This window comes from Nothoprocta perdicaria, unplaced genomic scaffold, assembly GCF_003342845.1.
Source record: "Nothoprocta perdicaria isolate Ctin4 unplaced genomic scaffold, notPer1 scaffold_230, whole genome shotgun sequence".
NCBI lineage: Eukaryota > Metazoa > Chordata > Aves > Tinamiformes > Tinamidae > Nothoprocta > Nothoprocta perdicaria.
The window spans coordinates 88495-115392 of NW_020455456.1; the positions used below are offsets into that span (position 1 = coordinate 88495).

Consider the following 26898-nt stretch of genomic DNA (forward strand, 5'->3'; position numbering starts at 1 on the left):
GAATTTCAGAATTAGTGTTTCAGATGAAGTCACAGGTTTGGGTTTAGCTTGCAGTGGACCAGCTGACCAGTKTTTCAACATCAACATTCTTGTTTTGTATGTGGAGCTGAATTTACAGTTAAGCTGGAGAGATTTGACCATAAGTTGACTATAGCTCATATATTACTATCCAAGTGTGGGGACAGGAGGGAAAATAAAAGGGCTTGTAACATGCTCCAAAAACAAAATGTTAGTATTTTACCCTTTTCTTTTGTGGTATTGCTCATCTCGGATCAATTCTGATTTGAAAGATATACTCAAGTAAAAAACACCATATTCATGCAAAATTAAGCAATATTGATTACTTCCCTTACAGAGACTATCATCACAGGAGATGATTAGGTCTGGACCGTTGAACATAATTGTGAAATAGGCCTCAGACTTTCATCAGTTACATTGAGACATTGATAGAGTAATGAACTGCCGGCACTAATCTCATCTTATATACATTTCCTGTCGGTGCCCTTAAATGCCCACAAGCTTTCAAATGAACCAGATAAACATCTTCACCCACTAGGCTTTTTTTTTTTGTAAATATACAATAGTAATAGTAATAGTAATAGTAATAGTAATAGTAATAGTAATAGTAATTTTGTGAAAACTGTATGTTTTTGATCTCATCAGAAAATAAACAATGCATTAATTATAATGATATTCTCAGTTCTTTCCTTAAAAAAACTATCTGTATAAAGTTTATTTAAAATTAGTTAGGAGATATTTCTGAGGGATGAAGAGAAACAGATTAATTCAAAACGAAAATAAAACAACTTTCTTTTTGTAACATAAAGGCCACAGTTTTGCCAGGTCCATTCTGAAGTCTTTTAAAATGTATTTCTTTTTTTTTTTTAATTTCTGTGTAAATACTTCATTTACAGTTTTGCAAATATAGTCCGTGGATTTGCTCTTATTAGGAGAAATAGTCTGTCTTGTTGTTCTTTGATTAGTTTGTTTCTTCTGTTGGTGCTGGAATTAACTCTTCAAACCAGGGAAGTAACTGTGTATTCGGTTTATTCTGTGTTATTCTTAATCTGCAGGGTCCCCCAGGTGAAAAGGGAGAGAAGGGAGATCTTGGTTTTCCCGGCCTACAGGTATTGGCTTAGTTATTGTTTCATCTGTCACTTACTGAGTAAGTTTGAACGTTGGCTTGACATGACTTAAGGCATGTGTCCAAAGCTGTTGAGAAGCGTGTTGATTTTTGTGAATAAGAAAGGAGGTTTAAAATCAGCAGTCCAGAGTGTGCTGGTATGCAGTAACCAAATCATTCAGGGTCTGATTCTAAAGAACTAGTTAATCTGCTTGACCTTGTTAAATACCTTGAGTCTTTATAGGCTCAGAGACTCTCTAAGGTTCTTGAATTTCTGCTTACTTGTTACTTGTTTTCACTTTAAACTCATAAAATTGTACCTGGAATTATCTAGGACGATAGATCAGCCACATATAAATATATATATGTGTGTGTGTATACTTATATATATGGTTCTATCTTTCACAATACCAGTATCTTAAAAAAATGTAGAACACAATGAATTTTTTCTCAGATGGAAGAGGAGGAAGACTATATTTTGTCTATAGAATTTGCATATATTTGCATATATTCTATAGACAAAATTTGCATTTCGTCTATAGAATTTCCTAATTTCAATTTAATGTTGCTTTGCAAGGTCATTTGCTCATCCCTCAACAAATGCTTTTCTGCTGATGATTATAKAACTCTAATATTTGTTGGTTGTTACCAGGTTCCTTCCCTCTTGCTCCTGTGTGCTAGAGATAGTAAACTTGTACAGTCTTTCGTCGTAAATCAGTTCTGTGGTCCCAGGCTGCTGCTCTCTGTGCCAGAGTGTGAGATTTCATTTGGAGACTGTGAAACTCTGTTGGATTTAAGTCATGTAATCATTTTTGGACAACTATTTCTCCCTTTGCTACCACTGCACTGACTTCAAAATATAGGCTAACAGACTCCATTTTAAAAACAAGAGAGATTTTCAGGTTAAGAGACTGATGTAGTGCAGTGGAGTTGCACTGATTTGAGCTGGAATGATGTAGGAAATTAAGCTCTTCAKCTTAGTGAGTAGGAAGCCTGGCTTGACTAACTACTCTCCATTACTCTCAGAGGATTCTAATGAGGAGGTGTGAAACCCATGCATTTTATCAGGCTTAACCATCTGGAGAAGAGATGGCTCAGAGGGGATMTGATTAATATGTATAAGTTCAGGAAGGGAGAATGCAGGGAGGAAGGGGACAAGCTGTTCTCACTGGTGGCCAGCGATAGGACGAGGGGTAATGGCCAYAAGCTGAAGCACAGGAAGTTCCGTCTCCAGGTGAGGAGCAACTTCTTTACTGTTAGGGTGACAGAGCAGTGGAACAGGCTGCCCAGGACGGTTGTGGAGTCTCCTACTCTGGAGGTCTTCAAAACCCGCCTGGATGCCGCCCTGTGCCACATGCTGTASGTGTGCCTGCTTGAGCAGGAAGGTTGGACTAGATGATCTGTAGAGGTCCCTTCCAACCTTAAATATTCTGTGAATCTGTGAATCTCTCGTTTCACAGAAATGCTTTCTTTACTGAATCGCTTCTATGGCTCTACTCAGTATCTGAACTCTCTGGTTCCTTCCGTTTATCCAAAAGCACTTAATATAGTTTCATTAGAAAGTGATTTTGTTTGGGCTGTTTTAAGTTGACCTCATAATTTGCCCTCTCTTCATAATGCTTAGGGTATTCCAGGAGCATCAGGATCACCGGGAAGAGATGGAGCTCAAGGTCAAAGGGTAAGGTCAAATAAATGTGTGTTGTCTTTAAATTTAAGAYTTTCTCTTCCATAATGAATATGTTTAATGGTGTGGCAGATTTATTATTCTTTATTGCTTATTTTTTTGCCATTTCTGAAAACCCCTATGTCTGCACCACTCAGCAGAGAAGATGAAGCCTCTTTTCATCTGYTAGGGTTGAGAAACACTAAAAAGAATATACTGCTTTTGTATTTTAGTTTAATTACATAAGGAGGAGTTAAAGAGTAGTATTGACATTTTGTCAGCTTTCTTCTGATGGTGGTAGAGCAGATGAAGGTAATTACATTCTGTCTAGGTATTGATAAAATAACCAGCTGTAAATGCTGCCCAGGATCCTTAGAAACTATTATCAATCCTTATCGACTGGACTGTCAAAGCATCATCTAACAAGTCTTGTTTCATAATAGTCAGGTGCTTGAAAGTGATTGTTAGYGTAATATAAGCGTACTATTTAGAGCACAAGTTCACTATTAAATACGACTTTACCTTTAGCAACATTGATATATTTATGATATTTTGGAAGGGGTATTTTATGTAACTTAACTGCAATGAAATCTGGAGGTTCTTTGGGTTTCTGRCATTGAACTGAAACTTTGTTATAAAGAAAATCCCTATAGTAATRTGTATGCTTAATATCACTATTAAAAATTTGAGCACGTGCATGTCTTTAAATACGCACCTTTAAGTAGGCCATGCATCTTTATTTTCCTTCTGAAATCCGGAGAATAAGATATTTTTACTGATAGAAATTTTAGCACAACATTATCACCTGGTGAGTAATAGCCTTCTAATTTTCAGATAATCTGTGAATGAAATAAAAAGATATTCCTTTTCCTTTTCCCAGTATATAATACTCATGCATTCTTTTGTATAGAAATGTTAAAAAAAATTAATGGAGTTTTCTACCCTAAATTCTCCAAGCTTGATGTCGTGCTCTTAAAGATGTACAGCCTGAGTGCCATCTTTGTGCTGTAGCTAATTCTGTGTTTTAGTGTTAGATGATCATCAGCAGTGTCTAGATGTCATCCAGCAGTTCTAGAAGACTAGAACTGGTCTAGCTCTCCTGCATGTGGAACTCAATAGGTTGATGCAAAGGGAAGATATTTCTAAGAAAAGCAGGGGAAAAAACTAGGATAAGGCAAAGGCCCTTGGATACAGTCAGGGAGAAGTCATGTAGTTCTKCTCCTGCAGAAGGCCCCAGTATCATCTGTAATAAGGCAGGCAATTAAATAAATTGCCAATTTGTATAGCAATGATAATCATGATGAGTTTATGAGTTCACTTTCTTCTGATGTTAAACAAAGGATCTACATAAACGGCCTAGATCTCATAGGGTCAGGCCTCTTGTTCGCTCTGTGTGACCCTTAGGCAGTACTGTCCTGCAGCAATTATTTCTGTAGCCACAGCAATGATGTTATACTAATTTTCTGGTAGTGTAACTCATTTGATTCCAGGGAAGGTATGACAACATAATTGCTTGTAATGGCTGAAGATTCAAACCAGTGATTTCCCTACAAAATCAAACTCTTTGAAGGGCAAGCACTGGAGAAAGGTGCCTTTCTAAAAGACATAACTGCAGCAAGAGCAAAGGGGAACTGGAAAGCTGCTAAGAAATAGATTGCCTTTTGGTATAATGTTCCCTTTGTCAAGCTTCCTCCTCTTAGCCAAGTTCTTAAACTGTTTTGCAGTTATTTTAGAGCTAGAATTGAGATTTTTTTCATGTTATCCTTAGCTTCATTTTCATCATTCTTTCATTTGTAATTGATATTCGTTGAAATATTTTAATTAAAGTGGATTCAGATTAAGTGCTATGAAGCACTTAAGCAGATGGCTAAATCACACCAAATTTAATGAGAGATAAGTAGAGGRCTGATATTTAATGGGAGATATCTGAGAGATTTGCTGGACTGGGAATAATGTGATAAGATTCAAGAAGTCCTTGAAGGGAGAATTTTTTTCTTCTAGTTGCTAGTGCTCAACTTCACTATTATATTTCTTTTTCTTTCCTCTTTTATTTATAAATAAATAAATCTCTGTTTTTTTTTATTTATGCTGTTCTTGCAATTTATTGGTTCATTAAAAAAAATTGAGCATCTCCTCTAGTCAGTTGTATAGAATTCAGAGATAATTTTTGATATGAATCACACACCCTATGAAAATAAGTGGGAAGAAATAAAATTACTATGTGAAGTTTGAAACAGAGTTAAAAAAGTGTTTTCCAGTAATAAAACAAACTCTCTAAATACTCATAATTATGTTTTTAAACCTATCTGGTAACTATTTTAAATCTACATTTCAGATTCACACTAAAACCATCCCTTCCCCTCTTGTCAACTTAAAATTGTAAAAGAATATCATAAAATAGTGTTTGTGTATAGATAGATAGATAGATATAAAATCACAAATGGTTTCTTCTTATTTTACAGATGRCGACATGGTTTTGTTTTGAAAATATCTGCTGCCGTATATTTGTGAATGGCCGTGTAAAAATGTTGTACAAAGGGATCAAACTGTGTTTCTATACCAACTCTCTCAAGACAGAATGTTTAAAAAATACTTAATTTGCACGTGCTAGAGCATCCAGACTGACATCATGCTGCTGGTGYGGCCAGAAGAGTCAGTAATGAGAATCTCTTGTGCCTTTGATTCATTTATTTCAGCCAAGAGTATGAAGTCTGGAAGCAGACTGAGACTTGCCCTTGTTGTAGGGGTGTCAGTAGAGGGGAAAAGTCTGTCCTTTCCCATATATCCCATACATCATGGCTCCTATCCAAGGCCAGATCACAGTTATTCAGGGCAAAATTCCTTTTATTTATTTATTTATTTATTTATTTATTATTTTATGTTGTGAAGTGCTGGCCTCCCGAGAGGACAAATCCACACAGCTGTGATGAGAGAGCCTATCCTCCTGAGCAGCAAGCACATTTCTCTGGATAAAACTGGTTTGGAAGGGGCTCTCTCTTTTTGGGCCTAGAGATTGGATTTGCAGTGCCCATGATTTTGCCATTTCTCACTGTTGCCCAGTGGTTTCCCCAGAGTTAGCTCCTCCTAGCCTTGTTTCTCTTGGCTCAGGCAGACATGGCTAGGACATAGCTCAGGAGAGTAACACACTCTCCTTTGGAAGGTCAGAAAGTTCTCCTGGAGAAAGCTCTGGGATGAACGTCCCTATGTGAATGCTAAGGTGGAACCAGAGGGTTGAGTTGCTCAGTGATTGCTTTCTCTTGCCCAGTCCTAAAGCTTTCACCAGTGCTGCCTTATCCTGCTTGCAGACACTGGTCAGGCAGTGAGGTACCTCTGTCAGAAAGAGATGTCTTAGATGTTGCTGCAGCTCCTAGTGGCAAACTGCCTTCTGCCCTTCCAGCTCATGACAGCACAGATGATGCCATTTCCAGTAGACCCTCTGACTGTGTACAGCTGGGGAGGGGGAAACTTCCCTGGAGTTACTACTGTCTACACTCTTACTAATGCAGCCCAGGAATGTGGTTGGCCTTGGTGCAAGGGCACATTGCTGCCTCGTGTTCTGCTTGTCCCCTAGGACCTCTGCATTCTTGGCTGTAGAGCTGTGGGTATGGATGTGTGCCACGTCTTTTGCCCTCGGGGCCTGTTTAATTTACTGGTATAGACATAGTCAGACACATCCAGATACATGAGGAAAGGATTATGCCCCTCCAGATCTTAATTTTGGTGGCGCTGGGGAAAACAAAAAACATGCAAAAAGAAACAAACAAAAAGCTTTAAACTATGTAGAATTAATACAGAAATATTTTCCTAATGTCAACTATTATTCTGAATATTAGCTGCTACTGGTACTTTCACAAAGACGGAGGATTATGCTATGTCAGCATTATTGTGTATTGATGCAGAACTAGCCTACTGTGGCTGAATAAAGGCTGTATGTTTTGAGCAAAGTTTTTAGAAAAAAAAAAGCCACATTTCTTCTCTTTTCCCCGGCTACCATTAATTAAAAACAGCTCACGTTGATGAAAAATGTTTTGTGAGCTGCACCATAATACATCGAATTAAATGTTTAATGAGTTTTTCCCTGACRATAATAATGACTGCACACAGGAATAAAGATTAGTCAAAATACTTTCATCTGTGCAGAACAGTTGTGTGTTTCGACACAAGTTCATGTGCGTGAAAGTACTTCAAATCTGGACTCAGAAACTTCAGTTGAATTTTTGCCAATGTCTAGTCTTAATTGCAAAATCACCTCTCCTGAACAGAGTCTAAATTACCAAAAACAGAGGAGTTTCCAATGACAGCTTTCCCTGACTTCAACAGGTCTGAGATTTTAACACMGCTAAGATTATGGAGGGTTACATTTTGTGATGTCATTTGGATTCAGACAAACAAAATTCTATCAATAGCTACACCAATTATACTGTTTTCCCCATGGCTGTTTTTCAGGCCATTAACAAAATACACCTTGACTCAATTTTACCCTACAAAATAACACTCGTCTTGAGTCTAAACTGCCTGACATCTGAGGTCATGCATGAAAACCTGTCCTACCCCATCTTGGACATGCGGCTGCACGTTGAGATGCAGGAAGCCTGTGCACTGTCATTCCGATCTTGGATAGTCCTGCATYAGCATGAAGCTACTGTGGTGCCACACAATTCCTCTAGTCACTCTGAGGCTGGCCCAGGGTGATCAAAGAGAAGAGATTTCAATACATGAGAGAATGAACAGTATTCATTGCTCTGTGAAAATTCACAAATTTGTATCCAGTATTTTATTTTTCTCTACATTATACGGATCAAAAATAATGGGAGAAACAGACAAAAATTACATCCCCAGTCTTTTTGCCAGTTTCTTGTTACCTACTAACTCCCACAGCTCACTACTGGCATGCTCATAATGAATATCAGATCCATTCTGGCCATCAGATCATCTCAGAACATCATCTTCAAATGATTGGCAACATAAACTATTTATATTATTTTGTGTGAGAGAATAGATATCTTCATACTCTTTTTTTGAACCAAACCTCTATTTGATTTTGTTTATAAATAATGTTTACATCTAACAACTACGGTAGGAGGTGATTTTATATGGTCAAGTGTTACTAAGACAGGGCCGAGAGGAATGAATCCTAGGAGAATGCAAAGGAAATGTTTCTTGAGCACCCAACAATAAGGTTGCTGATCAGAAGAAATAAATTGTTAAGGAAATGTAACATGTTTGGTCATRTTATTGGTTCTGTCCTTTGACTGGGATAGGAGAATGGAGGGGACAGGATTATTTTTTTATTTATGAAGGTTGTGTAAATCCCCATTAGATCCTGGAATTGGTGGAAAACTCTCTATTTGCTCCCCTGGTAGTTAAGCATTTAAGAGGTCCCAAGCAGTTTTCATCCTGCCCTAGGAATGGTCAAAAGTAAAAGTAGATTTTATTTTATTTTATTTTATTTTATTTTATTTTATTTTATTTTATTTTATTTTATTTTATTTTATTTTATCTTTTCTTGCTCTTAAAAAAGTGGAATATTTGGGTAAATATGAAGGTGTCAGTCTTCCTGAAGGTCAAAATGTTCCAAGAAGATAGGCTTGTTTGTATTATTTTATAGGGCCATAATATAAAGATATATATATATATATATAATATAAAATAGTCTTATAAAATATGAAAGATGACTGTCAATGAATTTTTCAAAACTTCATTCATAACTAAATACTTCTTTCAGATAAAATCAACTCACTGAACAAACTTCTGTTTGAATTGAGTTAGTCTTAGAATCTTTTCTCCATATTTATCCTAAAACCGATGTCACGTAGTGTCTTTATTGAAAGTCACTTTGCTGTGACATTTGCTTTAGCTCTCATTGTGATAAGGACCCTAGCTCAGACCATGAAGCTTCAGGAATCATATGGCTATAGTGCAAAATAGAAAAGTATTTCCTTGTCAGGGTCTAAGGATGTGCAGATGATGTTCTATGAATGAAATATATGGCTTATTTTATCAACAAAACACTCTTCTGGTGGAATTTATAAAAAAAAATCCTTTCCAGGTACAGGATATATAATAATCCCAAACCAGACTTTTGTGCCATATAAAAGAAGTTTTGAATCATAGTTTCCAAATTCTGTAGAGCATAACACCACTAATTCATTTTACATCCATTACTATAATCATGTCAGAAATAAAGTGTGAKGGGAAAAAAAGTATAAAATCAAGATGACATGTGGGTTTTTTTTCTAAAATTCTATGAGATAAGGAGTTAAGGATGTTCTTGACTGTGTGTATGAACATATGCTTTAGTAACTGTGTATTTTCTTTTACATCTGGTTAGTCTTTCTTTTGTCATTTGCTTGCTTTCCAGTCTCCAAGATATCTTTAGTTTCTGGCTATAACTTCTGGAAGCTCTAAAGCACGTTCATAATTTAAACCTCATGAGCATTCCCATCAAAGTCTCGTTACTCAGCTTCCTGAATCGGGACCTCTGTGAGAGCTAGTACATTTGTACAGTATTGCTAGGCAGAGAAATGTGCTCTCAGTTACCATCTTGCAGCACTTAATCAGTGTAACCCTGAAGAGCTGCAGACRGTGAGAACAGATTTAAAATTGTGACCCATCGTGGTGCAGAAGTTTGACAGCAAACCCTCTCATTTATCTCAAAGTATTATGAGTGAAATTCACTAAGAGGTCAAAAGTGCCGTTACAAAACTTTCACATTCCCTCTCCTTACTTCAGAATTATTGAGAGACTTGACTTGGAATTCCATTGAATGTAGGATATGCTGTAGGTTGGTCTTTCTTCAGAAACGAACCCTCTCTTGTGCCTGTGAAGAAATACCGTTTTCTAGAAAAATTTATTAAATTAATAAAAATAAAGAAAAAAGTCTTTTAGATTAATGAAACATATTTGTTCTTCATGAGCATGCACAGAAATCAGGTGTAAACCAAACTGACAAAATTGCACATATTTCTTTCTTCTAGGGCCTTCCTGGCAAAGATGGACCCACAGGACCACAAGGACCCCCTGGCCCAGTGGTGAGTATTGCTGTGGAATCTATTGCTATAAAAGCCAAAGGACTTTGAGGGATTGTRGGTCAGTCCATTTTGTAGGCTTTGGAAGACAGACCAAGGCCAAGGGTTGTCCTTGGAAGTTGAAATTCTCACATGACTCACGGGATTGGTCCTGCTCCTTGTCCAGTGTCATTTCTTTCTATTCTTACTTAGCGCAGGAAAAAAATGACTCTTATGTYCCTCCCCTAGGAAAGACAGCTGTTCCATCAATAGATTAATAGTTTGCATTCAGTCAAGTAACAGCACCATAGAAAGGGAATAAATGCTCCTTGMACTTGAAACAGGACTAAAACCCTTTTTTGTAAGAAATTCCAATTTGGACTTGTTAGTTGAAGTGGACCACTGAGTTTTGGTTGGTCCTGTACTACTGGAAGTGTTTGCAGGTAATCAGAAGCTCTCATAGAGTCATAAAGAAAGACAGTAGAGGCCACATTCAGCCTCCAAAATAGACCTATGTTTGARGGCAATGCTTTGCCCTTAGCCACTGCTCTTTGAGTGGCAAACCTACTTATGTTTGAAGTGTTAAATTGTTTTCTTGTTGGGCAGATCAGGAAAAAAGACAAACTATTACATTTGCATTAATTACAAGAAAATATTAAGATATTAAAAGAGAAAATTCTATGTACAGTCTGCTTATCATCAGAATGCTGACGATACATTTAGCTACCAGTGGTTCCTAAAGAAAAAAAGAGTAGAACAAAGCACTGCAATAGTTGTAAGTCAGTCATTTTTACTTTTGAAGGAGACTGTCATTGTCTAGTGATTCACAGTATCTCGTGGAATTTGTTAAAATGCTTAGTTTTAATTAGAAATTAAGCTGTATCACAAATGAGGAAAGTTGAGTGCATTAGAGTCCTCCATACTAGTCTAGAGTAAGACGATGAGAGCAGATTACACAGTATTCAGCAATTTGACACCCTATAAAATGAGACTGTTGGCCCTGCAGATTAAGATGAGGTTTGGGGAGTGACTCGTGGGCCAAGGCCTCTTACTGCTAAGTGGAAGAAGAGTGCTTTGTACAGTGATTCTTCACCACACAGTCATCCCTGTCAATAGACCTCACAGGTGTTGATTGTCACCCCTGCTCAGTATTTGCTTTCTTTTCTTCCATGTAGGGAATACCTGGTGCCCCCGGTGTTCCAGGTGTTACAGGAAGCCAAGGGCCACAGGGTGATGTTGGAGCTCCCGTGAGTAAAATAAATATCATTATATATACTATTGTTGCATTAATTAGTTTCTGACCTTAGTTTTTATCATTGTGCAGAACTACACAATATTTTTAGCTCATGATCTGTTTACCATTGGTAGCTAGCAAATATCATATCGATCTTTCTTTATTTTTCTTTTCATACTTAAATGTATTTGTTGATCTTGCAAGCAGTATTTGGAATGAAGGGATGAAAGAATCAAAAGACAAGATTGAAACACTAGTTTAAAAACAACGGGATGTGAATTTGTAATCTGTGTGTAATTACATTCTCCTTTTTCCCTTTGTGTTTCAAACAACTCTTAGGAAAATAAAGTATGTTATTTATTAACCTGATTATTTCCAAAACAACTTCATTCTGATTCAAGCTGGATTGTAAAAACTATTGCATGAATAAAAAACTGACTTGTGGTTATTCTTAATTTAAATCAGGACAGCTGACACAAAGACTAGGCCTTTTTTCTATGATGTTATTATAGATTTAAGCTGCAGAACAGTTGACCACCAACTTCAATGAGTGCAAAATTACACCCTAAGTCTTACCAAGGGAAGATCTAAGACCTCACTTGTCTTTCTAAGGCCACAGTTTAACTACAAGAAAAGAGTCCCATAATGYAAATGAGTAGCTTACACAAAAGGTACAATTTTGGGAGATTTTCAGTGAACCTTTTTTTCTCATCAGCAGTTCATTAACCGGTTAATTATAAAGCCTGCTGATTTTTTCCRTATATTAAAATGAATGTTATGTTTAATTTTAAAAGCCACCTGAACATAACAGTGTGCACTTCTGATTTGATTTGTAGAAGGGAAAACAACCTATTTTCAATGTCTGGTTTGCTTCAGATAGTACTATGCAAACTTTTTTATTTGGCTAAATGGGAATAAAATGACTGATAATATAGAACAAAAAGCAAAGATAACAACCTAGTACCCAGTTCTGCATAGTTTCTCACTGTAATCATGATGGCCACAAAAGAGATTTGATGAGCTATGGAACTTATTACTATCAATGTATACATGTTGCCTCTTTAGTTGCTGTCCAAACACATGTTTCAAATATTGAACTAAATATCCTGGAGTGTAGATATTCCTGTGCGCCATATAAGTGCTGCACTACAAATGTTTAAGCTCTTAACAGTTAGGAAAGAAACACTTAGATGGGTGAAAAATAACTGAATTTCAATAACCCACATTTCAAAAATTAAGGTAGAAGTCTAGACAGAATCTTGTGTTAATTTTAGGCTTTTCTTCTTTCCATGCATCAACCATGCATCAGTTGTCTGGTTACCTCTTCACACAAACCTTACTACATTTTAGCAGTTACTGAGAAATTTTTAGCCTTCCCCCCAAAGCTGCAGTTTCTTAGTGCATAATTGCTGTGGCCACTGATAGTATAATCCTACACTGAGCCTCTTCATGGTGGATACAGATTGTTGGAGCAACAAATGCTACAGATTCCAGAGGGATGTTTTGTTTTCCCTCAGCCTTCTCAGATTCTTATTAGATGCATTTCAGACATGTGAAATACATCATCTGGTCACCTGCCTTTGCTGTCTTTTTAGATAACACAATTCAGTATGAGAATCAGTTGGCCAGAAGGGAAATATCTCTTGGCCCCATTATATTTTTGGTGAAGAAAAGCTAAGAGGTCAGAGACCCCTGGGAAAGTTGTTATCTCCATGGAATTGCCCAGGAGAAACATTTGCTGTGTACTGAAATGGATTTGATTACTGTCAAAATAGCCTCCTGAAACTTTCTGGGGGTTAGTTTGTGGGTTTTGTTTGTTTTTTCTTTTCAGTGTACCGTTGTAAGGGACACTGTACCAACAGTTTCAAAGCTTTGAGGTAGAAAAAAGAGAATTGATTTTGCATTTAATTTTTCCATAGGGTGCTCCTGGGCCTAAGGGTGAAAGGGGTGAGCGGGTAAGTCTTATGCTCATAGGTAAGCCAATTTTTTTTTYCTCATCTGATGTTTTATGTCACTAAAAAACAAAGCTTTCCTCCAACTATTTATTTTTCTGTGTTCACAGACCAAATAGAGTTCCGTGTTCAGGCAGGCAAACTTTCCTCCTTTCTCAGGCATTGACTTAACATGTAGCTGCATTAATGCTTTAAAAGTGAGGAGTATGTGATGTTAAGCATGTCCCTAAATCTCTCATTAGAGTTATCTTCTCAGACCTCAGCTGACTGTAAACAGTAATGGGAACCAAGGAAATCCCCAAACTTTTTTGGCTTTTTTCCTCATCTGGGAGAATATAATCTCTCAGGGATAAAAAATGCTTTTCCTTGCACTGAATATTTTCAAGAGAGAGATGATAAAAAAGTATGTTGTTATAGAGCTGCTGCTGTTTTCCAGGGTGATCTGCAGTCCCAAGCAATGGTGCGGGCTGTTGCTCGTCAAGTGTGTGAACAACTCATTCAGGGTAAGTACAGCGATAGTTCATATGTTCCTATCTCTAGAATGGATCTTTTCCTGCCACAATTACTTACAAATATGATGCTTTTCACAGCATCCAAGGGATCTATTACTTTTAGACTAGACATTCAGAATTTATGTTCTGCTAGATTTATGTTTAACTGGATTTATATCCAACTAGAATTGATTTGCACCAGGCATCTAAAATGCTGTAATTGTCTCCAGGCTAGTAGACTATACAGAAGGTTCTGYTTTAACATAGCAGAAAATTTTTATACATTTAAAATACCAGAAAAACCTCCAGAGCAAGGAAAGGAAATTTTACACAACAGCTCTTCCTCTTATCTGTGTATCCCTAAACCACTATTTCTCCACCAAAAAGCAAAAATTTCATATTGCAAAAATTCACTAACATGAAAGACCACAGCCTTGGGGACCTGCCAGAGCTTTGTTCAAACATAGCTGAAATAGATTTTCTACTGCAACTTAAAGACGATGACATTTCCTCCTGCTAGGTCATATGGCAAGATATAACTCAATTCTGAACCAGATTCCAAGCCAGTCTGTCTCGACACGAACCATCGCAGGACCTCCTGGTGAACCAGGACGGCCAGGGTCTCCAGGGCCCCAGGGTGAGCAAGGATCACCAGGCATGCAAGGGTTTCCAGGAAGTCCTGGTCAACCAGGAAGACCAGGAGAAAGAGGTAGGCTTCTTTTACACATATACCAAAGTATCTTCATTTTTGAAGGCAGTTAAATTTTTTTTTTCTTCTGTCTAAATTTACCATGAGAACAAAAACTTTCTTTATGTTTGATTGAACTGGACAACTGGTGGAGAGAAACCCTAGGAGATTCAACAAGGGAAAGTGCAGGGTCCTGCACTTGGGGAGGAATAAYCCCAGACACCAGTACAGGCTGGGGACTGACCTTCTGGTGAGCAGACCCACAGAGAAGGACTTGGATGTCATGGTGGATGACAAGTTGACCATGAAGCAGCAGGGTGCCCTGGTGGCCAAGAAGGCCAATGGGCTCATCAGGTGCATTCAGAAGAGCGTCTCCAGCAGGTCAAGAGAAGGGATCCTCCTCCTCTACTCAGCCCTAGTAAGGCCACATCTGGCGTCCTGTGTGCAGTTCTGGGCTCCCCAGTACAAGAGGGATGTGGAGCTGCTGGAGAGAGTCCAGCGCAGGGCTATGAGGATGATCAGGGGCTGGAGCATTTGCCCTATGAGGAAAGGTTGAGAGAGCTGGGCATGTTCGGCCTGAGGAAGAGAAGAGACTTATAGACACCTGATCAGTGTCTATAAATACCTCAAGGGAGGGAGTGAGGAGGAGGAGGCCAGCCTCTTTTCAGTGGTTGACAATGATAGAACTAATGGAAAGTTCCATGGGAACTTAAGGAAAAATTTCTTGTCAGTGAGGGTGACAAAGCCCTGGAACAGGCTGCCCAGGAAGCCTGTGGAGTCTCCTTCTCTGGAGATCTTCAAAACCTGCTTGGACACAGCCCTGGGCCACATGCTCTAGGTGACCCTGCATGTGCAAGGGGGTTGGAGTAGATGATCTCTAGAGGTCCCTTCCAACCTTAAGGATTTCTTGATTCTATGATTAGTGAGCTCAACATAAACCATTATGAAAGCTCTGGAAACTCTTACTCCTGAAAGTAATGCAGACTTTGCAGGATGTTATTTGGCAGGATCAGGCTGAGGTTTGATGCTGTTACATTAGTGCTGGTGAAACATTGAGCTTTCCTGCTAAATTTGAGATGTGTCAATCTTCAGAACTTACAAAATTTCTAAGATCTGAAAGGAGCAAGGTTTATCAAGAGGAAGAAGAAATCGTATATTGTAAGAGGATATAAGGAGCAAGAACAGGAAATTCAAAATCAAAGAAAAATAATTGTCTACTTGCAAAAATTCTCTATTTTCCTACTTGTAGGGCTGTATTTCTTTCTCCTCCTCCAATTCTGTCCGTTAAAGACTGTTACAATTTACTTTCTATCTGTGCATCACTGGCAAAATTCTGTGTACTGGACTAGCTCCCAAATGAGTAAATCCATGTCTGTGAAAGTGTATCTGTATCCAAGTAAGTGACTGAAAATCCGGAAGATTATCAGAATCCTCTCCAAATGTACTGTTCAAGAGTAAAAGAATTGTTATTACAACATCTATTAATTAGATTTTTTTAAGTGAATTGCTATAAAAACTACGCAGTTCAGAGACCTAACAGTCCAGCAGTTCATTGCACTATCCATGAAGACCAGCGGTAAAGCATTTTTTAGAAAAGTCTCTGAGTGACCTATGAGTTTACGGGACCTTCCTTCCCCTCTAGATTGTGCTTCTAATTATCTTCTTCAAAAAAAAAGTCAAGTGTTAAGCGTACGGGCTTGTCAGACATGCTGCTGAGCAAAGGGAAGACATTGTCCAGAAAGAAAAAGGAAGGAGGGAGCAGGGGACAACGATGAAAGAAAACTGGAAGAGGCAGGAGATGAGTTAACTGACTTTAAAAGTGGTGACGTGGAAAATATGAGTGCAGGTTTCAGGGTAATTACTTCCATAAAATATTAGCATATTTTAAATGTCATCTTAGACAAGAACACAGGATACTTTTCTGGGACTCCTGGAATGGAGGTACCAAAATGCCAGGTTGTGAAAGGTGAACTTCTGACCCAGCATATACCTTGTGTTTGTTGTGCTGAGGTCCAGAGCCAGCATACTGYACCACACTGAAATCTCAGAAGGATCAGATATAGTGATTTAAATGAAGCGAGGTGCGAGTTAGGTGATACTAATCTGTAAGAAACAATATCAGCAGTGGAGTGACTACAGAAAGGGTAAAAGTTCACAATAAGAAAAAAAAAGGTATGAGATAGTCGTAACTGAATAATGCTCCATAATGTGGCCTTTGTGTTCCTTATTCCTGTYTCTGCAAATATCTGATGCTAGAAAGGACTGATTTTGGCAGAGAGTGACCGTGGAGGATTTTGTGCAAGCTCTTATCAAGTGTGCTATAAGAGCAATTATCAGACAGCCAGAGCTCTCCGATGATTTTCRTAATGCACGACTGGTGCCAAAAGTTGAGATTGCTTTACAGTATTTTAAAACTTAAAAAGAGATTGTATTAAGAATAGAGACTATGTGGATAAACTTAAACACAAAATGATGGACTGGTTTATATGGAGTGAAAAAGATTTTTTAGCTCAATCACATAACAAGAACTTGTAACAGAATCTGCAGGGAAGAGGAAGGAGATCATTCAGACCCAGTAAAAATACAAGATAATTTATAGGTCCTTGAGGATCAAATTTCTTCACAAGGAACTGAAACTTTRGACTAAGGAGTGACTGATGTAGTAGTAGTTTATTTAAAAGAAACATATCGTGGCATTTTGAGCTGTATAGACCTGTGTTGATTTCAGAATCCCTTTCTAGAGAGATTGCTCTGGTCTGCCTCCAAAACAGAACAACAAGAGTTAAAAATTATGTTTTAACCATGTATTTTTGTTGTGGTTGTGGAGATTAAATTTTCTGTATATTCTTATTTCTCACTACCTTTGTGAATACATATCAGATAGTGAATTAGTAGGTCAAAATGATTCTACTTGTGGACTAAAGTATAGTAAGTTTTCAGGGACTAGATAAAGAAGGATAAATGGACTCAAAACACATCCTTTGCTATGGCCTCAAGCATTGTTTGCATTTATCTTTCTCATAAAGCCACAATTTATAGTCCTGTCATCTTCAGCCAGCTACTTGGAAGTCTTTATGAACAATATGTTTCTTCTTGTCATTTTTGTTGTGTACAAAGTTATTTTTATGTTCAAAAACAATGCCAGAATAGCAATGCTGAAGTTTCCATCCTGARGTACTGAAAACATACTGCAATATTGGCAGCAGTACCAGCAGAGCATACTAAAAATAATAGGCATTAGAAGAAGAAGAATTAAAAAGACCTGTTTCTTTATCTAGTAAATTCTCTTTTTCCCATATAGAATTCAAGCTATCAAGGTTGCTGCAAGAAACTACTCTAGCTCTGAGTTGAATGAAAAAGTGTCACTAGATTGGGAAGAGAACTAGGGGCAGGGCAGACATTCCCTCTCTTCCACTTCTCCTGCCCACTGAGCAGTTGGTCCAGGTTTGTGAGACATGGGGAGTTTTAAACGCAGAGTGGGGAGCTGGTGAAAACTATGCACCAAGGAGAGCTTTGCYGGAAATGTCAGCAGTGAAAGATTTTGAAATCAATGAACTTCCTTGCTAACTCGCYTGGCCAATAGCTTCTTCCCCCTTGTGTCCCTTTTCACTCTGCCAAGCGTTAATCAGAGTGTTTGGAAGGAGGCTGGGAGTGAGAGAGCGTCTTTGAGTTGTGCTAGAAACCTCCACTTGAACTTCCAGGCCAAGGGCGTCCCGTTCCTCACTGTGCTCTCTCTGCTAACACACTGCACTAGTCATGCCAAGAACGATCAGCTCCATGAGAAAGGTCAATTCAGCATCTCCACAAGTCTGGTTCCCCAGTTCTGTTGCCAGTAAAGATATATATATATATCTTTATATATATATATATATTTATATATATAAAATATATATATATATATATAAAAATATATATATATATATATATTTTTTTTTTCAGTGTAGATGCTAGTGAATGGATTAGGATCACACCAGTGCATTTGTTCTGTGGTTTTACCAATTAATCATTGTTTTAGTTGCACACTGTGAGGTCTTAACTATTGTTTTATATATATATATATATATATATTTAATGATGTATTAAACATCTCTGATCACCCCAATAATTTTAGCAATATTTTCAGTTTAGTGGTGCCCCAGCAGACCATTTGAATCAGAGCAATGATTTAAAGATAAGTAGGCCATATTGTGTTATAATACCTCAACCATCACCTAATCCTGGATAAATGACTAGAATTTTGCTCCCTGACATATTTGCATCAATGTAGGAGCTTTGGAAACTATGTTTCTAAAGCACTGATTTCTATTTTTAATTTTACTGGTTTCAAGGGCTTTTTTTTAGCTAGTGTCTGCTTTCTGAGTATTCTGGAAGAATTTGGATTTTTGCAGACTAATACRAAGAAGCAAAGATTTGGTGTAGTTTTTGTATTTACTTTTTTTCAATTGTTTTTATAACATCTTGCTGCTTTTCTCAACCCTGAATGAAATTATAAAATCAGTACTAAAAAATTACTTTGATGCACTGCTAGCTTTCAAATGCCATGGAAATGCAGTTCCCTTTATACCTCTGGGTTGGCTGCTGCTTGTCCTGAAGTGATGTGCAAAATGTGTGGCTGTTGATTCCATCCTGCTGTTATGAAAATATAGTATACACCTATTTACTCTCACTGCAAAAGTSACTGTTCTCAACTACAGCTTCATCTATATTTGCTTCCTGGCTTCTTATGAMAGAGCTAGTCAAATTTGTGTTATCAAAAACCGCATTTGCAGCTCTGATGAGCAGAGCTCATGAGATTTTGACAGTTCAGTCAACTAAATATTTTGTTTCTAACTTAAGTTTGATATGGGTAAAAAATCATCCCTTATAACACTATAGTTACAACTGAATCTTTAAATAGGACAGTTATGTGTAACAGTTCAGGGCTTTTTAATTGCATTACACAGTTCTCATTAGAGGACAGTGCTCTCTTGAAGACAAAAGTAGATCACAATACCTAAGATCTCTTTTTGCAGAGGCCATGAACAAATCATCTTCCTTTCTAGAGAATAAGTTAATGATCTTAATTTTAGGCATTGATGCTATCTGAAGTATCTTTAGTAGAGAAGAGCAAAAAAAAATGATTTAAAAATTGCTTGTCATCTCCACAGGGCTGAGTTCAAACCACCACTTATTTTGAATGCAGACAAAACATACAAAAATGTTAAGCTTGAAGGGAGTAGAGATGTTTTGAAGGTATTGTTGAAGTACTTCCTGAGAACAAATATGAAAAGAGTAACCAGAATTTGAAGCCAGACCAACTCAAATGACAAGTTTTGACACACAATTTTACCCCTAGTAGTAATTAACCATTACAAAAACGTACATGGAGAGCAATGTCCTGTCAGGTTGTCTTTCTGTAAGCTGTGCTCTAATGGAATGCAAAGGTAGACTCAATGTAAAGAGAAACAGGTGAATTCTGAATGTTTTGTGATTTATAAGCGGGAGCCAGTAACTAAGACCAAGTTTCATACTGATAYATGAATCTATCAACTTAGCCTCATTAATTTCTGGTGGAACGCCCTTTAAGGGAGCTTATGGAGCTCTCATTTCTCTAATATCTGAGAGTTTTGCCTTGGAGCAGGTTTTTCTTGCTTCAGTGTTGATGTTCTCTTCCACTTGGGTAAATTTTACTGGAGAAGAAACCAAAAGAAAACAGAAGCAGACTTGGCCTGTCCTACCCATCAAGACAGGAGCTTCTTGGCCAGCTGTCTTGGCCTATCTTGGCCTTCAGCATGTTTGCTTTAGGAACTTGATACCCAGATGATTTCAAAGAAAGTTTGCCATGTGAAGAAGCTTCATATTTTTTTTCCAAAATAAATATATTCTTAACTTGATTAGATTAGTTCCATGTTTATCATTTATTATTGCTATAATTTCGCCTGAGAACACCATATATGTAGGTATATGCTTGTTTGTATAAAAAATAATAGGTGAGTGCATGGAAGGCTATAATTTGAAATAACTGTGGCAACTGTCTTTGTAGCCAAATTTTAACATTATAATAGAGTAGGGTAAACAGTGAACCTTCTACTGAACATCTGTGTAGATTTAGGCAGTTGTCGTGGGCCAATCTTTTTATGACTGAACCGCACATACATACTCTGCTTTTGCAAATAGCAAACATTTCCTTACAAGATACCTATATTAAGAGTCAATTTAGATGAATTTACATGTTAAAAATCTGTAGTGAAAGTGGTGAAATGCAACAGAGAGGTCTCTCTATATGTTTCAAGCAAGTCAAATCTAAATAAATCATAGATATTTGCAAGCTGCATTTGGAATGCAAGACAAGAGGTTTGCAAGAGAAATTCATCCTCAAAAAGTGATGGAGTTCAACTGTTGATGACAGAAGACACATCTGGAGTCTTTTTTGGCAGTTCACTCAGGAATATAGATGGAGGTTAGAACATATTCCTGCCATCTAGAACTGCTTCTAACATATACTGTGTGATACAATCATTTACCAAACATGTGGGATAGCAGTTGACATTGAAATCACAAGCTGCATGTGATCCAAGTTCTGGATTACAAGCAGAAGGTTCCTACTGGCCGTTGAAGACAGAGACTCTGAGAGCAGGGACCACGGCTATTGCATTGCTAAGAACCCCAAAAGAAAAGATCCTGGCATATTTCAAATTGCCTGAGTAATTTAAACACTGAAGATATGGACCTTCAATGAGATTTAGGAAAGGATATGCATAGAAATTACCTTTTGGGCAGTTGGGCACAAAAGACTAAAATGGTCTGAATGAAACCCATAGCCACCTCATACAACCATGTGATAATATATAGGTATGCTGTAGTATGTTAGTACGTGATGGACAAAACCAGATAGAAATTTGGTTTGCTGCTGCTCTGGGAGGATCAAAGTGATGGTGTTAACATAGTGCTCAATCCTTGCTTTGAAACAAGGTCATGTTAGTGCCAGGCGACCCTCCATCCATCTGGCCATATTACCTTTAGTAATCTTGAGCCTGGCAAGAGGTTGCCCTGGTTTACATGCAAAAGACAATGCACGAACTTAGTTTTAAGAAAAAGCACTGGGTACAAGCAAGAGAGAAAACAGGAAGATTAAAYATCATGCATGCTTGAAAGAAGAGATGATGGTGCTAATACCTCTCCAGTTTTTCTCCAATGGCTAAATGGYTAGAGCCATTTAGGACAGCCATTTAGGTTAGGATATTTGAAGCTACATCCCTTTCTCACTGTAAGGTCTTGTGGTCCTGCTTGTCAAATATATTCTTCTGTGTTTTGGATATTTGATACCAGAGCAAGGTTTGAAAAACTACTTCTTCTCCCTGGTGAGTTTCTAAGTTCCTAGTCAATGAAAGACACTTAAAAAAAAAAAAAAAAAAAAAAAAAAAAAANAAAAAAAAAAAAAAAAAAAAAAAAAAAAAAAAAAAAAAAAAAAAAAAAAAGGCAGTCCAATCACAAGAAATGAAAATAGGGAAGTAAGACAAAGAACTTGCCATTTGTTGGTTTTAAATTATGTGCTCAGCAAGGAGTAAGAGAGTTCAAATGCAAATGTGTGGCCTGTTTTCCCAGAGGAGTTAGATGATATATTGGCCGTGAAGCCACTGATCTATGACAGACCTAGCAGATACTGAAGCTCCTCAAAAGCCTGCCTGCTCTCTGATAGACCTTTAGTTCATAAACCTGAGTRGAGCAGATCTTGGCCATGGATGGGTTTTAAATACATTTTTTCATTAGTAAAAGTTTAGTTTTGTTTCTGTGCCGCCATCAAAAATTTACTAAGGAACAAAAAATCTGATATGGCTCCTTGCAAAAAATGAGGACCTGGACACAGCCCCTCAGGAGGTGTCTTCCAGTTGTTTTTCCCTCTCAGGTAACAGTTACCTGAGCAAAAAGAAAGAGACCAGGTAGCTGAAATCAGAGATACTGACCCATCCAGGGGAGCAGCTGGTTTTTGACTGCTTTGCTTTTATGAAGGTGCTCACTATTGGCTTTGAATCTGAAAGGGTACAAGTTGTGAAGCAGTGAGTACAGTAACCAGTGCTGGGAGGTCTGGAAACCAGGGGGGTGAAAGTCCCACAGGCCAACCTGGATTTTGCGTTTTCGAACCATCCAAATCAAACACAGACTTTACGAGAGTTTCCAAGTCGCTGGTGGAAACTCAAGGTCTGGAATTTGCAGTTTTGACACCTACTTTAGCTTGACTGCTCATTGTGATAGCTGCTGTACAGCAAGTGTTTCATAGGTGCCATCGGGATAATGGAGAAAGAGATGGAAAGCTGGAAGAATATAGTGCTTTTTCAGAGGGACTGGGTCTGTGATCTCCACGGGTCAGGCTCCAGCAGTGGGAGTTAGGCATGAGCAAGTGCAACATTGCAGCTCACTGGCTGAGCATGGTAGAACATCAGAATTTTGTGGCTATGAAACTTCGTTTATTGGGGAACCAGATCCTGGTTGTGCAGACTCTCCTTTCTTGCACTTCAGCAGCTTAAATCTCTGCAATAAGTCATGGTCACACTCTCCTTATGTTTGTAGAGGTCTTTTGMTGAACCACTGCTTGGTGGGTAAATGCTTGAAGTGAGGAGAAATTGGCTATAGATTAAATATGCTGACTTTTCTGGACCACACAGCAATTTACAGACAGTTTTGTGAGGCTCCAAGGACTCCTCTGACTTATTGTGCCTTGGTACAGTCCATATGCAGCCCTCCAGCTCTGCTGAGAGTGCAGCCTGGAAACTGATCTATGCCTTTGCATATAGCCTCAATGAAACCACCATGGCAGCAGGAAAATTTGTAAGACCCCAGGAATACTACGGTTCCTTCGTGTGGCTGTCAAGGAAAGGAAGAAGAAAGAATCAAATAATTCTTTATTTTTTCCTTCCTCCCTCTCTCTCTCTCTCTCTCTCTCCCCTCAGTTCTTAAGTGAAAAATAATGTATGAATCTATAACCTTAGTTAAATGACAAACGTTTCACATTTTGGCTCAAAATGGGGCTCTGATGAGTTCTATTTCACTAGGTTTACCAGGCGAGAAAGGAGAAAAAGGCAATCCAGGCGTTGGAACGCAAGGACCCCGAGGCCCACCAGGATCCACAGGTAAAGCCATCACATCAGGGGCGTCTAGATTAGCCTGCTCTTACCCATTGCAAAGCAGGTAAGAACTTCATGACATTGTAATATGATATGAGATGGGTGTCATCAGCCACACTAGTATTTCCTGTTTTCCAGCAAAAAATGCTTCTTGAAAAACTTGTTTAAAGAACTATTTTTTTTTCTTCCCCTGCACCCTCTCCCCATTAAAGATGGGGTCTGACAGGGAAAACCATTTGTTTTCTCACTGACTCAGGACCGTATCTGCAACTTGACAGAGAAATGTGTATTAACCACATTAATCAAAAGGCTTTATACTTAGTTCCTGGGAAGTACAGAGGGTGAAATCCAGGCCCTGTTGAAAGAGATGAATAAGTGGTGCTCATTAGGTTAGGAAGGATGGTGTGTCTGTATGAGCACAGGTATGGGTGCCAGGCCCATCGCTACCCCGGTGCCGCACTGCAAGGGCGCAGGTAGAGAGGAGGGCTGTGTCAGGAGCCAGGGCTGTCCTCCCGCGTGAAACTGCCTTTCCAAATGTCTGACACTTGGTGAAACACTTGCTCTTTGGAAATACGAGTATGGATTTCTGGCTGCAAGCTGTGCTGGCAAGGAAGCCGCAGCAGCAGCCAGAGAGGAGGTGAAGCCTGTCAGGAACAGGGAGACGCTGCAGCTTTTCCCTGGACGGCGGCTCCGTCCCCTCGGCTAAGCTGCCATCTCCCGTGATGCAAAACGTGCCGTGCTCTCCAGGCACTGCCAAGGAGCCTGAACTCGGGGGGTTTATGATCACGCTTCATCCCTATTTCATGCAGGGCCTCCAGGTGAAAGTCGCACGGGCAGCCCAGGCCCACCAGGCTCCCCAGGCCCGCGAGGCCCGGCCGGTCACACGGGGCCCCCGGGCTCGCAGGGCCCCTCCGGCCCGCCGGGCTACTGCGACCCCTCCTCGTGCGCCGGCTACGGTGAGTAGTCACCATCACCACCGCCCGCTGGAGCCTCTGCGGGGCTGGGGGGTAGCGAGGGGTTGCAGCACTTCTAACAGCCAAAGTGAGCTGGAGGCTACTGAAAAACCYTGCAGTGAAATGGGGTGACCCCTTAAAAACAGCCATACATCCAACCGTTTTTGTGCAACTGCACCATGAGCAGCACGTGAGCACAGTGCGGTGACCAGAGGAAGTCCACCATCTAATTCAGGCCTGTCAAAGGGACCGAGCGCATTGGGTTTTGTCTTGTACSTGTTTGTGTGATTGTACGAGCCTGCTCCATCTCAGCTGACTCTTCTGTGCGTTGAGTTCCCATCTCCTAATATTCTTGACAGCAGAATTTTTACGTTTGTAGTTTTAAAAACACATTGCTCAACTTCCTTTTCCATGTGCCTYTGTATATAGCATGAGAGCATGAACGTTACTAAACCCGGGACAGGGTAACCACCAACGAGGATGCACGTGTGTTGTCATTAACAACTGAAACAACCTGGATAAAGTGATTCTTTCTAAATCTTCTCTATGTCTTCCTCTTTATTGTTATAGCACGGAGAGGCCATGGCGGGGGGAGTTAACACAATTAGCAAAAGCAATGTTGCCCAAGCTAAAATTTAAATTTGGTTTAGTAAAGTCTACCCACTCCAAATGGGGTGCACAAGCCAGATTTGTTTGATGTTTACAGTTAATCTGCCTGTGACCTGATTTGTATGTTTTACTTATGTGAATGTTTTTGTTGTCGTCTCTTCCTCTCCTTTTCTCCTCATTTCCCCTCCCCACTGTTCATTTTCCTGTTTTAAGGCCCAATCCCTTACAATGGCTACGAATCCAGAAGGTGAAAGGCTCATTCTGGTTCATTTCTCATTTGGCTGAAGGTCAGAAATGGATGCTCAACTGCTCTATGCTTTCCATCAACGATATTGACTACCACTAATGAACTTCTTAGCTGCTGTATATGCACCTAGCTTCCTTGCACTGCTAAAATTATTGCCTGACACATTTTGCCCATTAATCATATACTCAAGACCATAATTGGAATAAGCTAAAGCAGGCGGATTGTGCAGTGTATTAATGAGCACAGTATTATGACTGGACATATGTCAAATTCTGGTGGTGGTTTCCAACAAACTTGGCTGTCTGTTGGTGGGTTTCCAATTGCTCCAGCATATTAGTTTTGTTAAATGTTTTCACTTTTTGTGAATAAAGATGTGTATTTAATGAGATACATATATATTCTTTATACATATATACATATATATAAAAAAAAAGTCTATTTCCTAATGAGTGCTCTAATTTTCTACTCTCCTTCTCCCGTGTTAACCATGTGAATGCTCTTGGTGGTGGTGGGTTAAGGTGGATACGGTGAACCAACAGATCAAGACATCCCCGTAGTGCAGTTGCCACATAACTCCTACCAAATCTATGACCCTGASGACCTTTATGATGGTGAGCAACAGCCGTACGTAGTTCACGGGTCCTACCCCCTACCACCTCCTTACTCCCAGTCCTACCCGTCACCTCATCTTGCTCAACCAGAGTTTACTCCTGTTCGAGAAGAGATGGAAGCCGCTGAACTGAGATCCCCAGGAATCAGTCGCTTCACAAGGAAGAAAAGAAGCATCAACACGCCAATACGCAAGAAGGCAACTGGAAAGAAAACCTCTTAATGAACTGTTAAAAAGGGAAACACTTTATGTGCATATGTTTGGCCTTTTGTCCAGGTGCCTAGCCTGTCATGGAAAATGTTTACAGCTTCTATGCTAATGGAAAAAAAATTGTACATGTACATGACTGGTTGACACAGCAAATATTGGTAATTACCTTGCATGCCAGAAACTTAGTATATTAGTGGGTTGGTGCTAGATGATGATGAAAGGTCATTTGTAGATCTTTCTCTGGATTACTGTTTGATACACTATTTGAACTGTGCCTAAAAAAATGCATCAGGATAGTTGGTGTACTTGGAACAATTCAGGAAAGTTAATGTTTTTTTATCTGTGATTTTGTAGCAGAATATGTTCTGTTAGTCTTTGATAAATTTGCTTTTTCTAGCAGAATAACCCTACTAAATTCACCAGTGAGAAGAAAGCACAGTCAGGATGTTTCCTTAAACCCAGCTATTACCCTTTTGCAACCAAGTCACATGTTATYGGAATTTTTTTTAACCCATACTATATAGAGACACAAGAATGTTCTGTGGGAACACACTGATAATTTATTGTGAACCTCTTTTAATTTCTGTTTTGTATGCAAATAAAAGTGGCAAGCTTTTATATATTAACTGTATTCCACTGATTTATACCTTGGAAAAAATGCATTGATCTTCAGGGTGGCATAATGTAAAGAGAGTAAGTTTTCCTTTTTCAGCATTTCTGGACAGCAGTTTTATTTTGAAAGGATTTATGAAAACAGTTTCAACACTTAGTTGAAACAATGTGTGGCCTTATGTTCAAAACATATTGTGAACAGCTGAAGAGTGGATGTGAAACAAGTTAGTTGGATGTCACCTATGCAGGTGACATCTTGCCTACTACATGCTAAAGTAGTAGTAGCAAAGGAGAGACATGACTCGTCACAAAGGCAGTTTGGACCACTGAGTGATGGGAGAAACACAAGCACTTACTGGTTAGTACAAAGCAGTTATGCTGTGAAGACAAAGCAGGTA

At 38.8% G+C, this 26898-nt stretch overlaps 1 protein-coding gene across 1 annotated transcript in view; it reads left to right on the forward strand.

The window, feature by feature from the left end:
* The window catches only part of COL14A1 (collagen type XIV alpha 1 chain), a 109958-nt gene extending 83563 nt beyond the window's left edge, over nucleotides 1–26395 (forward strand). Inside the window, 10 exon segments of the mRNA XM_026039489.1 lie at nucleotides 1074–1127; nucleotides 2748–2801; nucleotides 9764–9817; nucleotides 10969–11040; nucleotides 12947–12982; nucleotides 13416–13482; nucleotides 13991–14179; nucleotides 23188–23265; nucleotides 24069–24266; nucleotides 25587–26395. Of these exon segments, the coding sequence (XP_025895274.1) occupies nucleotides 1074–1127; nucleotides 2748–2801; nucleotides 9764–9817; nucleotides 10969–11040; nucleotides 12947–12982; nucleotides 13416–13482; nucleotides 13991–14179; nucleotides 23188–23265; nucleotides 24069–24266; nucleotides 25587–25900 (1116 nt within the window). The 3' untranslated portion in view covers nucleotides 25901–26395.
* The last annotated feature ends 503 nt before the right edge of the window (nucleotides 26396–26898 follow it).